Consider the following 14,699-nt stretch of genomic DNA (forward strand, 5'->3'; position numbering starts at 1 on the left):
GAACTCTATAGTGAGAGAGCTAGGGATTTTCTGCGTACCTGGGAAAGGAGGAGACCTCTTGCTTATATAGTGATGTGGAGGAGACCTAGATCCTGGAAATACATGGATTTTCCTTATAGGGAGAAGGTGGAGTTAATGCCATCAAGATCTTGAGGATACTCTCCAGTCTGGGAAGATGAAAATCATGTGATAGGGTCTTTATGCATGGTGTGCAAGATATTTCCATATAAGAATATGCATGTAAAGTTCGTAAGGCCACGTAGGACCCATTGGTATGCTTCTTTGTCTATCAAAGTCATCCGTCGGCCTGGTAGGGAGATGTACTCGTCAACTTTTCGTGGATCTGTCCATGTAACCATCAGCCTCTTGTCGATGTAAGGTACAAGGTCTCGAACGAATTCTTTTAAGACCGACGGTTCCTTTGGGGCCAATGGTTCTCTTGAGGCCATCGGCCTTTTACTAGTATGATACATTCTTCTTGATGGGATTTGTTGTTTAAGAATCACAATCTTATTACAAAAATACCTTTATCAATTATAATTTGGAATTATTGAATTTTTTTAATCATTGAAAAGGTTAATAGTTTCCATTCATCATAATTGGGGATTACTACATTTTTCAATCACAAAAATACTTATGAGTGTAGGGTGGCAAAGTAAGCCCAAACTTATTTGTCCACCCAAACCCACCCACTCTAATTGAACCCAAACTCACCCAATTATTAGTTGGGTTAAATGGGCATCAACCCAATTAGACCCATTGATTATTGGGTTTTAACTAAAAACCCATTGAGCCCCATTTAACCCAAAAACAATATATCCAAATTTCACCCAGCCCTTCCCATAATAATATATATAAAATAAAAAACCCTCAGGCAAGGTTTTCATTTTCCTTCATTTTCTCGACCACCAAACACTTCTCTCTCTTTCTTGCTCTATCTCTTTCTCTCTCTAGCTCTCATCTAGAACTCATGGAATCCATTGGAGTACTCATGCTCATCCCAATGAACTCGTACCTAGAGCAAGAGCTTGAAAATGCAGTTCAGTAAAATGCAAAACGTAGAGTTCGGCAACTTCCTCGTACTCATTTCTCATCGACGGCGACACCTCAGTGTCCTTCATCAACCCACTGGGGTAATCATATCATTCCCTCTCAACTATTTAATTCGAATTTCGAGTCATAACTAGTACCAGATCCGGGATCTCATGCCTCAGAAACCCATCTTCCTCGGGTTTCACTTTCTCTTCCTTTTCCTTCTCTGCCATGTGGATCCGAATCCCACCTGCTCCAAAACCAGCCCCCTCGTGGGCCTCCGATCCAAGTTCAAAATGGTCTAGCACCAGCTCCGCGCCGCCCTAACAATCCTTGACGATTGCTCTTTCCAGGTCTCCTAGTTGAGAAGCAACGTCACCTGGGATCGGATCCAAGTCCTCTTCGTTTGGGACCGCCCCACCGCCTCCAATTTCGGCCACCACCTCCGATTTGTACTTGTCACTGTGATCTGCTAAACTTTTTTTTTTAATTATTATTATTATTGTTGTTGTTGTTGTTGTTGTTTTTATTTTGATGATTCTCATAAGCTTTTTATCTCTGAGACGATTGATTAGTTGAGTTATTTGTTATTCTGTTAATGCTTCTGATGTTAGTAATATTAGTTTTCGTTTTTGATTTCCTATTTGGTTGCCGAGAAAGCTGAGGGAAAATAGAATTTATAATTATTTTATTTTTAGAATATTGTTGTGATCTCTGAAAATTTAGTGGAAAAGGGAATCCAAGAAAGTGTGGGATTTTCACTATAATGGCATTTTGGTAATTTTGATAATTGGGTAATTGGGTAAGTTGGGGTTTACCCATAATAATTGGATTGGGTTGGATTTGGATTAGAAATAATTAGTTAAATGAGTTTTAATGGATAAATGGGTTTTATATACCAAACCCAATTATGCCCACCCTAAACCCACCCACTTGACACCCCTATATGAGTGTGATAAGTGTTATGCATTTGTGGGTGAAATAAAATTTGACATATATAATATATATTTTCTATGTATAATTGGAACCGTACACTTATGGTCTAATTTTCATTATTTTCAAAATTACTCATAAAATATACTTTACAGTTTACACTACTCATAGTGCCTGGAATATTATAAAAATGGCCATTAAATAAATTCAAAATATATAACAAACTCAAACGTGCCTAGAAAAATTCATCCACCACTAAAATTTTATATAAATCCTAAAATTTCAATTACGTAATTTATGTCTTGTATAGTTTCAAAATCATTTTCATTTGTCTTAATTTCTTTGGAGGCCAAAGCATAAAAATAAAAATAATAAAAATAAACTAGCCTCTTAGCATGCACTCACACACGTGCTTAGAGGTTCTTTTATTTTTATTTTTTTGGTAAATAATAATTTGCATCTACTATAATTTGTGATTATTACATTTTTCTAATTACAAAAATACGTATGGAGTAATGAGTAAATTATTTCACCCACAAATGCATAACACTCATTTCATCCCTAGATATTTTTGTAATTGAAAAATATAATAATAAAATAAAATAAAATAAAAGAGCATATGAGCTTATAGGTTAGTATAATAGTATAAGATAGGATAGGACATGTTGGAAAACTGGTTTTGCATCTCATACAAAACTCACAGCGAAAGCAACACAAGAATCTACTTCATTCATGATAAATAACATGTAATCTTGAATTTTAGAACAAAGAAAAAAAAGCGTACCTTGATGCAGTGAAATTCAAAAACAAGACTTGAGAATACCTTCAATCTTCATCCCAATTCCACACGATGCCCAAGATGAGTGGTCTCAATCAATTCTTATGTACGTTGATTTTCTTTTGTCCAAGATTCTTTTTGAGAAAAACAGTTTTTTCTTCCTTTTAATCATACGTACGATTTAACTGTCTTGGTAGTTACTTTATTTAATAACTCTTATTAAATAAAAACTAATTATCTAATTGGGTTAGCCTTTTGGGCCTACCCAATTGGGATTTAGTTTGTGGCTTGAGATGGGATCAAAGGGAACAAATAAGACTCTAGCTCCAATGGGCCTTGAGTTTATCTGTCAACTCTTGACAAGTCCAAAGTTACCATTAATTATATTTAATACCTCTATATAAATATAATTGCACTCTAGGCCTTATTAATAAACTAGTATGTAATTAATTATAGTAATACTATTGGTCAATTTCTTTTTTGTCTTTTTGAGTTTATCACAAGGAGGATAGAATTAGATAAAAACAATAAAAATAAATATTGCATTTTATTATTCAAGTGATGCTATTGGACCTTTTTAAAGCAAACTAAATGTAAAACTTAAAGCAATGGGAAACAAACTGTTTTCCCTAAGTTAATTTTTTCAATCCTCATAAATATTTAGATTCATGATTTTTTTTTTCAATTTGTACTTTCATCAAGCCACAAACCGCATGATGAAAAAGAAACAGGAATAATAATGAAGTCTATACTATCATCAATCAAATACAATTAGTTCATATTAATCTTCTCCAAAAATTGCTAAATCCATCAACTCCTTCGGCTTTGGAACTGAACAATGTAGTCAGTGAGTGAACCATCCAAAACCCCATGAACCATGGCTACCCCTTCCCTTTTTCTTGCCAGCAAAGTCTCTAGCAAAAGCAAAACTCAAATCTCTGGCTATATTTTATGCCCTTCCTGCTGGAACCCCATATACTGTTCGAAAATCAATGTTACCATCAGGAGGAGTACAAAGGGAGTCATCATAAGCATATTCAAAGGGATTTTGAAGTGAAACTTCAATTAAAATATCCTAAACTGATTATCATAATATAATAACATGATATAGAGATTCTATATTAATTTGAAGAAGGCAATAAGACTTATAGCAAAACAATGACTTTTCTATCATTAAGACCCTTTCCCATCTTTATTGCAGCAGCTGCTGCTACATCAGATGAAATCCCTACCAGAAAAAAACATGCTCTCACATCACATTCACCACAGAATTTGAAAACCAAAAAGTCCAACCAGTAGCAACTAAGAACTTTAGAAATTATGTGTTTAACCAATAAAATGAGTAACACTTCAGGTTTACTTCTTTTGTTAGGTCTTGACTTCTCGTTGGAAGAGTGGGAATTGGTTGAAGGTCAAAGCCATTAAAAGCAGGTTCTCTTACTTGCTCTAGTGGCTGGCAAACGCCAACCGAGAGGGGAGAACGAATAGCTCAAGAATCGACTGATTCCGGGCGGACTCGTGGAGCTGCTGCTTGGATTATCGTAGAATAAAAGGAGCCATCTTAGGAAATGACTTAACTTAAAAGACAGATGCCGCCGTTGCGAGGCGAGGGAGTCACTTGTCTGGTCTTGCGGTGCACTCACTCTCCGTCGCTACGCTGGTCCCAAGGACTAGCAAAATCGAAATAGCGGGAATTTTTTTAGTTGAGGATTGGAAAAAGGGGCAACTATGGCTACCAAAACTTTTGGAATAAAACCTGAACATAATTAAATCAATGAGTTTAGCATAAAACTCCTAAAAAGCAAAGAAAATAATACTATTGATAATTCGATTCTAACTCTTTATTTAATATCATGGTGTTACCAGATGTGGTTGGTGTATTGGAATCTATTGAAGTCATTGAAATATTCACCTCCAACACACATCAAGTTTTTACACAGTTGCATCATCAAATCTTGTACCTTGAAATATTACAAAATCTCCTTCATATCATGTTCTATTTTTATGCATTCTATTAGAGGTAGAAAGAGACTCGCCAAATTTTGTCATAAGCAGAAGAATTGTTAGTGTATTGTGCTATAAGATAGATTGGTAAACAGCCTATTGGGAAGATTTCTGTGACAACTACTTGGGTATCACCATAACCAATGACCCTATGGAACAATAATGGAGAATTAGGAATCAATAATCATAACAATTCATTTTGCAAGGAAAATAAAAAGGATTTTTTTTTTTTTTGGCTAATAATACTTACTGTAACAACATATATTTCATTCCCTCCAATTTCTCCAATCATGAATATGGCTAAATTAAGTTTCTCAGCACAGTCTATCAAACACTAAAGAAACAATAAAGAAAAAAAAGAAAAAAATGTAAATAATAAATTTAACTTTGTATTAAAAGCTTAATTCAAATGATAGGCTAACCATCAGCATTGTGATAGATCCCATTGAAATATGTGAACATCCAATCCAATTGAACATTGAGAGAGCTTCTAGTAGCTAGCTATGAAATATTCTTTTTTGCAAGAAATATGTCAGTTATATTTGTTGTTTATGCAATACAATTTATATTTTAGGCATATTTGTTGATAGATCAATTAGGTATTTGTAAGTTATATTATAGGCATGTAGTTTATACAATACAATTAAATTTTAGTAATGACATATTACAAACCTTAATGAAACTAACAACACCTTAAATCTGCCAGGTTTAAAATGGTCTAAAGGAATGTATATGACACTGATAGAGTTACTGGTTAATAAGAGAAATCATCACTAATAGCTCAAAAAACTTTAATCTACTTATAAGTAGAGTATAAGATCTTTTATATACTTAGTAGTGATCAGCAGAATCACTTACACACCTGCTAGGGAAGCCTTCAATTGGATGTGGATGCCAAAGATTGATGTACTAATCTAAATAGATAAAAATTACATAGAATGTTGTTAACAATTGTATTTGCCAATTAGTTATACGTAATAGAACTTTTTAAGAACATTGGTAACAAACACGCATAACAGAATGAACACATATTCATTATAGAACAAACAGCATCAAAACTAAATTGCTAAGAACAAAAACTTAAATATCAGCACAATGTTCAATATTATACTAATTTGATCCCATTATATTGATTTGATCCCAACAACATCTTTAAGATTAGTTACATATAACTGTTTTTAATTCCGTTCATTTACAGTGAAGACCCAAAACTGTAACCAATCTTTTTGTAATTTTCATAATCTATAAAAAAGTCCAAGTCCAGCGAGGGAATGGATAGTGGTCTATATCTGTGTCGTAAGGTTTTTTTTTTTTTTTTCTCCTTCTCTATCTCTATATTGCAAGTTTTTTTTTCCTCCTGTATTGCAAGCCTTTGCTATGTATTTGAAGCAGTTAGTTTTCTTTTTATTGAAAGAACTATAAAACAAAATGGTGTTTTAACATTGTGAAACAGTATAATTTATCGTTTTTTAATATAAGCCTATGCACCATAGAACCATGTTAACCACAATATCAAATTACAATAGTTACAATACAACTTAAGAGATGAATGCAATAGAAAGTAAAGTACACCAAATATCAGCTACAAATCAAGAAGGTAATCAAGAATATATATGTACATCTCAAAGTGGCTAGGATCAAAACATATGCATATCTCTAATTTAAGCTTCTATTACGGTCATCTCAATTGGTAACACTGTGGAAAAAGATACATAGTATCTTCCAAACTTAAGACTATCACCATTCATCTCTTAAGAAAAAGGAAAAGAAAGGTATGATTGTGTTTCTTTTTCTCTATTTTAAAAACATCATTGGCAAATACCCAAAACCAATTAACCCAAATACTCTAAACAAAAGCAAACCAAATGTGACACAAATATCCTAAACAAAGCAGTGATAAATCTACAATAGCACATGAGAATAAAAATATCACTGAAAACACAAAACATGGCAGGTTTATTTGAAGTAAACAGCAAGAAATCTGAATTTCTAATAAAACCAAATTGAAGTTTAATAACACTAAAATAATTCTATGTCCTATTTCATATATAAGTACTCAATAAGGGATAGTAAAAATAGGGGAATAGTGTAAAGAGAGACTACAGAAAAAAGTCAAAAATAGTCATTAAAAGGAAGTTGATAATAGTTTCTAATTTTGATAGCAAGAATCAAGATTAATTACACAAAGGTTCCTCAGAGCAAGCAGACACTTGGAAGTGATATGGGTTCTCTATATAGTATACCCATGTCGAGTTCCCATCAAACATGTCCTAATAGCTCAATCAGTAAAAGTGTGGGTCATCTTGAGAAGCAATGATTTTTATCCTCCAAGTAATAATTTGCAATTGGAAAATGACAATGATAATTATTGCAATCCATCTAACTTCTCTTTCAAGACCAACTACACAAGCATTTCTCATTCACATAACATTAAGGGTGTAACCACATAAAATATGAAGAAACTGATACAGAAAAAGTCAAGTTCAGACGATACCCTCAATCTGTCGAACAAGATGGAAGGTGTGATAAGCTTGTACTTTGGAGCTTCCACAAGGAGCTTGTCATAGGTTCCCTGATCAAACAAAACCATGTTGTTCACCTTCTCCTTTTGCTTTCCCTTGCTCCATTTCTGTATATATCACCAAATAGTATTAGTATTCAAAGCCAAACCCACATTACCTATTCCTACAATCTATAATTTGAACCACCATACAAAGTTTAAAATTGAAAAAATCAAATTCTGAATCCAAAAACATTATCAAACCTTCTTCTTCTACTTTCCTCCGCTAGATTGGCTGGCTTTGAGGACGGAGGAGGAGCCTTTTCCTTCTTAGGTGCCTATTAGAATAACAAAAAATAAAAAAAATAAATAAAAATCTTCATAGCACAAGAATCATATTAACTTTGCACTAAACATTACATGTATTATCCCCTGTTTGGAATCTAAACAAATAATTGGTGCAAAAAAAAATACCCAATACTTTCAATCTTGAAATTGAGACAAAGCCTAATAAGACTATTCAGCTTCACTAAAATATCACATTTGTTGATAAATCTGTGTTTGGCTCTTGAGAAAACGTACAAAAAGAAAATATAGCATAAACTCTGGATTTCAACTTAAGTTCACTAATATCAAATCTAGCAAGAATAAAGAAGAAAATTAAAACCAAGAAATCCATATGCAACAAAATGTCGAGATATTAACATCATGGATCTTCCATTAACATAAAAAATCCAATAATTTTACTTAAAAAAATTATAAATAACTATACTCTCAGTAATCAACGGTTTTTTTTTTTTTTTTTTTTTTTTTTTTTTTTTTTTTGAGAATGATTCAACAAAACATAGATCTGCACAAAAGCATAAATCAATTCAAATTCTAGGGGCTGACCAAAAAAAGCACAAACCTAAGAAAAATCTGCCAAACAAAAACAAAAATTTAATCAATACAACAATCAAACCAGAAAAAAATGTCAAATTAGAACTCTAATTTTGTATAAACATAACTAATACTATCTTAGAATGCTATTAAAGTTCTAACAGTATTTTCTATAGAAAAACTGGAAAAGGCAAACCTGTTAGGGACGTTGATCAAAATTATGCTGGTAAACATTATTTACTTTGTCATTTATATCAATGCTTCCAATTCTTTCACATTTACACTTGCCTTCATTACTAAGTAACTTTAAATTTTACACGAAGTGAAAAAAAAAAAAAAAAAAAAAAAAAAAAAAAAGACAACAACAACAACAACAAAGAAAATTACACACACAAATAAAGAGACAAATGAGAGAGAAGCGAAAATAATGATTATGGAAGAATACAGAGTATTACCACTGTAGAATTTGAGGACTCTCTAGAAATCGTCTTTTTTGCTTCTAAGAACCCTCCACCATGGGATTATCTTCACCCAACACCAATTGATATCTATAAATATTTTTGAAAAAGAAAAGCTTAATATAATCTTGAATTTAATTAAGACAGTCAAAGCTCTTTATGTATGGACCTAAATTGTGAAAATTATCTTGAATGAACAAAAAAAAAAAAAAAAAAGGAAGTTAAATTTCCTAAATGAACCAATCTTTAAAATCTCTAAATTCTAAAATTATCCCAACACCAAAAGAAACCCCCAATTCCCATTTGCAAACAAAACCTTGAAAAAAAGAAAAAGAAAAAAAGGACTTTGGTGTGACTTACAATTGGAAACTTGGAGACAACAACACTTACTTTCCTTTAGGAGAAGTTTAACTCAAATGAATTGCAAACTGAGCCAACTTCTTAACAACAACATTACCAAATTGGTAACATAGCAAACATCCCAAGTATGAAAGGAATATAATAGGACCATTTTCTTAGCAAGAATATGTTACACAACAGAAAAATTATTAGGAGAAGAGCAAACTTCCTAAAGAGTGCCTTTTGATATATCAAAAGGCCAATCTTAGGAGCAAAAGCACCAACATGAAGTACCACTATATATATTTTGTTGCAGGACAAAATAAAATAAAAACCCTTGAATTTCTCAAACCCAGAAATTGTTTCACATGCAAACCTCAAAGAATGGAGGAAAAAAAAAAGACAACGCAATTAGATATCAAATAAAGATATTAACTTGTTCTCAAGCCAAAAAAGATTATAAAAAAAAAAAAAAAAGAAGATGCTATCTTGTTATCAAACAGAAAACAAACATGCAACATTAATCATAGAAAAAATAATATTAAAATTATTCAAAAAAAGAAAATTCACTAAAAGAAAGGAAAAAGAATTTACTTACATTTCCTTAGGAGTATGTGCTCTTTGCTTCCTCAATCTTCATTGTATCACCTTTAGAAAAAAAAATCACAAGATTGCAATTATATTTAAGCTCCTTGGTGGGCTAAGAAATTACATAAAGAAATAATTAGGTGGAAACAAATTTATAGACTCTTGTAATCCAAATTGAATTTCAAAACCAACAACACTCAAACTAAAGCAATTATCAACATTAACGGATTAGTAAAACTAAATAAAGTTAAAACGATTCATAAATGTCTGATGCATTGAAGGTTAAGAAACCATAATACTCCATTTTTTCATACTAAAATGGATACAGTCGAAGAGTTAGAGAAAGAGCAACCTTTTTGTACGGACTCGTCGCTCTGGGTCTGGGTTAATACTGTAGCCGGGGAAGAGAACGGCTCCAATGGGAGTTTGGGTCTTGTTCCAAGGACAAAGACCTCTTTCTTTCATTTAATAGTTGTGGCTCTTTGATTTTTGTAGGGATAGAGGCAACTGAACCAGGACATGAAGAATTGGAGAAAGGAAGAGTCGTGCAAATAAGAAGAGGAAGAGGCAAAGAGCCGAGAAAGAAGAGAGAGAGTCTTAAATTATGAATTCTGGCAAGGTAAATCCATATGGAATTTATGAGTTAATTAATGACACCTAGATTAATATTATTATGCGGTCCCCACATAGCTCATAGATTATGGAATAATTGAATACAGGTGGTAGAGACAAATGGCACAAAATTAGAATTCTAATTGGAATTGCAATTTGAGTTTCTCTCTGCTTCACCTATTATTTTATATATAGATTATATCCTAAGACTTTAATGATATCTTTGACCCCTCCATGAAATATCCATAGTGAACAAAGTCATAATGAACTGTTATTTTGTAAACAACTATTTTATCCTTGAGTACCCGATTTAATCTTTTAATTATTCACATTTATTGAAATCCAATTTCAATAAATATAAACTTTAGTAACTCCTTACTAAAGTGGGCGCCTTGAATAATCAGTTCCCATTAAACTTATCTCAATGAGATATTTCGTGTCTCTACAAAAAGAGATTATGGATTCCATCTTGAGAATATGTATTCCCTTAACACTATGTGTGGTTACCCAACATACTGAGATTTTAACCGTGAATATTAGATCTCACTCCTGATATATCAAAGTAACTTACATTTCATGATCAGGTTCACTATCCTCTCAGGATTGAGAGTCTATAAAATTAGAAGTCGTGAGATTAATTATTTAGGTGACAATTGTTAATTAAATAATTAATCTCACAGCGGTTCGGTTCAATATATCTTAACTCTTAAGACACATCAACTAAAAGTCTCAACTTCCATGATCAAGACAAACCATCTTATTTGATGTGTTATAGTCTTCGCAGATGAAACGTTCAATTTCATAACCGACTATGAACTACGTTTTGAGTTTACAAGGAACTTGTGATTTATATCTTCTGTGACTAAATCACATAATAGAATACATCTCAAAATCTATGATAATGTCTAATTAGTTCATTTATAAATAGTCTCATATAATTAAACAATTTAATTATTTATGACATGTCATTAAATTAGATTTTATGGCATAAACCCCTAAAGGAAATTCTCACAAAAAATAATAATAAATAAATAAATAAATAAAAGATAGGAATTAGGAAGGGAAGGGAAGGGAGGGCACGTGAGAGGCAGAGTAACACCTCTAAAATCAAATCTATAAAATGCAAATTGCAATTGCACTTGCAACTTGCACCCCCACTCCGTTAAGTTATGTGATGGCCCGAATCCTAACTCAAACCCTACTACAACAACTCTTCATTCGCAATTCCAAACAATCTCCAGCTCTGATTCTCAAATCCTCAATAAACACACATACACATAGTAGGTTGTTTTTCTCTAGCAGCAGCAGCAGCATCGAGATCGACCACCTAGGCGGTGCTGCTTCATCATCCGACGGTGAATTCGAGGCCTTGGCTCTGAAGAGGCTTGACGACTTGATCCACGGTATCATTGTCCAGAAGTCTACTCCCGATTGGCTCCCCTTCGTCCCTGGTTCCTCTTTCTGGGTCCCACCCAGACCCAACTTCCTTGATTTGGTTACCAACCTCTCCCATCATCATCATCATCCTCCTCCTCACTCTCTCTCCTTCTCCACTTCCCGTGGTTGGCCTTGCTCCTCCACTTTCTTCCTCCTCAATCATCATGGTAATGCATTTCTCTTTATCTCATACTTGCTCTTATCCTTTCCTCATTATTTTAAAATAATCAAATCACTATTTGGTTTGGGTATTTAAGTTCACCTGATCTGGACTTAGAAAGAGATGGAGATGAGCTTTTAATCATTAGGAGTTGGGGAATGTATGAATTGAAAATTTGCTTCTTTTTTTTAAAATTTTTAAATAAAATACTATGTCTAATTTTTATGTAAACCAACACATTGCTAACTAGTACTCACTATTATATACAAAGATAACCAACCCATCATCTACTAAATTATTAATATTGTCGAGTGTAATGAGGATTGCTAAAAATGCTTAACTTTGAAGTCTTTTGGAGATGATCAAGTTGGGTTGTTGTATTCATACACTTGGCTCCTGCTGCATTTGTGAAAAGACCTTCTTGTAGATGATATTATAAGCATTTACTACCTAGATGATTTTTTAACGATTGATTCTTTAATACATGTTAGATGCTACTACTGAAATTAAATGCACTTAGAATCTTTTTGGAAAAGTATCAAATTCAATGAACTTTAAAGGCTTACATTATGTAAAGCCTTGATAATTTTGCAGTTGGCAGTGGCATATATGTTATTAACAGCTCTCTTTTATGTACATTTTTTACATCATCAGAGAACAGTTCCAAATGTTATTGGTGAACTTCTATGGTACAGGCTTTGAGCTTTGATATATTTTGACATCTGTTCTTCTTTTTTCTTTTTCTTTTTTGGATGAAAAGAGGAAGGATCCGCTCAACCAAATGAGGATTTGGAGAGCAAGGAGTCAGCAGAGACAGAGATGGAGGTAGACATAGATGTGAAGGCTTCAGATGACACATCGCGATCTGAGAATGAGGAAGATTGAGCAGCTCATCACTTGACATATTGGTGACTGTGGTAGGTACATTCCCTGGCTGTTGCCAGTGCTGTTTTTCTTCATCTATGTGACTTATTGTATGTTATTAGTTTTAAAAGAAGGTTCAATTTTTTTTTCCTTTAGTCTCATTCAATATATATGTCCTTTTGGATTTTAGTCGAAACTCAGTGTTTAGCTATGGTGGTTGCATAATAACTTTTAGCAGTGGTAATATAAATATATAATCAAATTTTCTCCATGCTGTGATTTGAAATAGGAATCCTTCCAAAAAGAAGAAAAGAAAAAAGTTAAAATAGTAATGACACTTTAATGTTCATAAGCAAAATGTTTGCATGATCATGACTACATACATTTGGGGGGAAAATCTCTCAAATTTTTTTTTTCCCCTTGGCGAATTTACTTGTGCACCCAAGAGGTTTCGAAACACTAAGCTCAGTCATCACCCACACTCAAAGGCATAGAGATGCCATTTGGCCCAAAGGCAGTTGTGAAAAAAGCTCAAATAGTAATAATGACAGTTATTTTCTTATGCGTACCTTTGTGTGTTCATAGCTTGATCTATTTGAGCAAAATCTTTGTTTTCATATGGGGCATATACACGTGCTTCCATGTGTGTGTGCTTGTCTTTTGAGGTCAAATTTCTTCATCCAAGGTGTTAAATTTTGTTCCTAGTTGTCCGTCACAATCTACTATTTGCTTATGCAAATAGTCTCTTTTTCACTATTTTTGTTTGGAACTTGCAGGCTTGCTAACCATTGTAGATTCAGAAAAAGGAGCAGCTTGGCTGATAAAAGTTTTTCAGCGAATGGAATATTGTACAGATGCAATTATGGTAGTTTTGGGGTCAGGACTTGCTTTTTGGCTCCAATTGTCAACCCACCCTTTTACTTATGTTTTTACTTTTCTGCTGTTTGTGGCTGTGTTGATGAAATTAGTGTATCTTGAACATTCAAATAGAATCTTCTGATCAGAATTCTTAACAATTTGTACCTCTCTCTCTCTCTCTCTCTCACTGGAAAAACTTAGATATGGTGTAGCAAGAATAATTTTCCAGCAATAAAAGAAGATTACAGCTAGGAGAAGAAATTCAATGAAGTTGGAACACCAAAACATCAATCTTTAGGTTCAAAGAGTTAAAAAAAAATACTCAAATTTGAAATTTCATGTATTAGACTATTATTGCTCATATACTCGTATATCTTGATCTACCCGATTGACTCTTTCCGACTTGCTCTTATACCCGTATATCCTGACCCACCCGGTTGACTCTTTCCGACTTGAAGGGTCGAGAGCAGGTTCTGAGTTTGTGGGCAGGTGTTAGGTTTAAAAACATTTCACCCGACCCACTTGACTTGTTTGAGCATTTACACTTGTAGGCTCCCCCCTTTGGCAGTTAGACTAATGTTATCCCATTAGATTTATCTCTCTTATTTGTTATGCTTCCTTTTGCCAGTTATGGACTTTCTTTCTATGTCTGTCAATGTATTATGTCTCTGTTCTTTGCTTGAGAGTTGAGTCCCAAAGATTCCGTCATCACACATTATTTTGCGACAATGTTTTCAGTTTTTACTAAAATAAGTAGTATCCAAACACATCTTAAATTGAACGTAACATAGAAAAATTAACAAATAGACTTTCTAATAACTATAGGCTTGTCAAATAATCTATTGCCCCTTCTTACATTTGGGCTTATATGTTCCTACATCAATCCCTCTAGGTTGGGGAAAAATTCAGCTGACTAGAAGAATTCAGCTCTAAGGATTAACTTTTCTCAATTCCTCTTCAGCAATCCGTGAGCCTTTTGCAGTAGGCTTTTCCAACCACTCCACTAAGTATCACCTATATTGGATGCGTTTCCTTGATAACCTTTTTGATATCAAACACATCTTCAAACATTTTGCTATAGTTTAGAAAGTTGTTCCATTTGTTTGTCAACATCTTCCCATCTCTCCATCAAGCCCATCAAATGATTACAATTCTTGTGGTAATTCAAGCAAATAAGCATTCAATCAAATATTCTTCAACACTTCACATGGTCCAAACTTCCTTGACTTGAGCTTGTGGTAAGTCTTAATAGGAAAC

General features: G+C 33.3%; 1 protein-coding gene and 1 long non-coding RNA gene across 7 annotated transcripts; one reads left to right on the forward strand and one right to left on the reverse strand.

The window, feature by feature from the left end:
• Positions 1–3,477: 3,477 nt before the first annotated feature.
• On the reverse strand, positions 3,478–10,124 carry LOC126713774 (uncharacterized). Of its 6 annotated transcripts, XR_007651427.1 has the most exons (8): positions 9,864–10,124; positions 9,522–9,571; positions 8,582–8,674; positions 7,512–7,585; positions 7,242–7,376; positions 5,610–5,661; positions 4,185–4,499; positions 3,478–3,721 (listed from the first exon to the last, which is right to left on the reverse strand). It is a non-coding gene; the product is annotated as an uncharacterized LOC126713774 (long non-coding RNA). The 6 variants fall into 6 exon arrangements; XR_007651429.1 differs by lacking the exon at positions 4,185–4,499; XR_007651424.1 differs by having other exon boundaries at positions 3,478–4,499.
• Positions 10,125–11,228: 1,104 nt separating this feature from the next.
• On the forward strand, positions 11,229–13,600 carry LOC126713775 (uncharacterized). Its single transcript, XM_050413637.1, has 3 exons — positions 11,229–11,727; positions 12,481–12,637; positions 13,361–13,600. The coding sequence occupies exons 1-2, from the start codon at positions 11,244–11,246 to the stop codon at positions 12,603–12,605; spliced, it is 609 nt and encodes a 202-aa protein (XP_050269594.1). The 5' UTR covers positions 11,229–11,243; the 3' UTR covers positions 12,606–12,637; positions 13,361–13,600.
• The last annotated feature ends 1,099 nt before the right edge of the window (positions 13,601–14,699 follow it).

The sequence above is a fragment of the Quercus robur genome, chromosome 2, assembly GCF_932294415.1.
Source record: "Quercus robur chromosome 2, dhQueRobu3.1, whole genome shotgun sequence".
Classification (NCBI taxonomy): Eukaryota; Viridiplantae; Streptophyta; class Magnoliopsida; order Fagales; family Fagaceae; genus Quercus; species Quercus robur.

Bases quoted from the DNA above. Each gene is read 5' to 3' on its own strand.
- LOC126713775 (XM_050413637.1), top strand. From the start codon at position 11,244: ATGCAAATTGCAATTGCACTTGCAACTTGCACCCCCACTCCGTTAAGT. The intron at 11,728-12,480 runs GTAATGCATTTC...TTGGATGAAAAG, and splicing joins CTTCCTCCTCAATCATCATG to AGGAAGGATCCGCTCAACCA.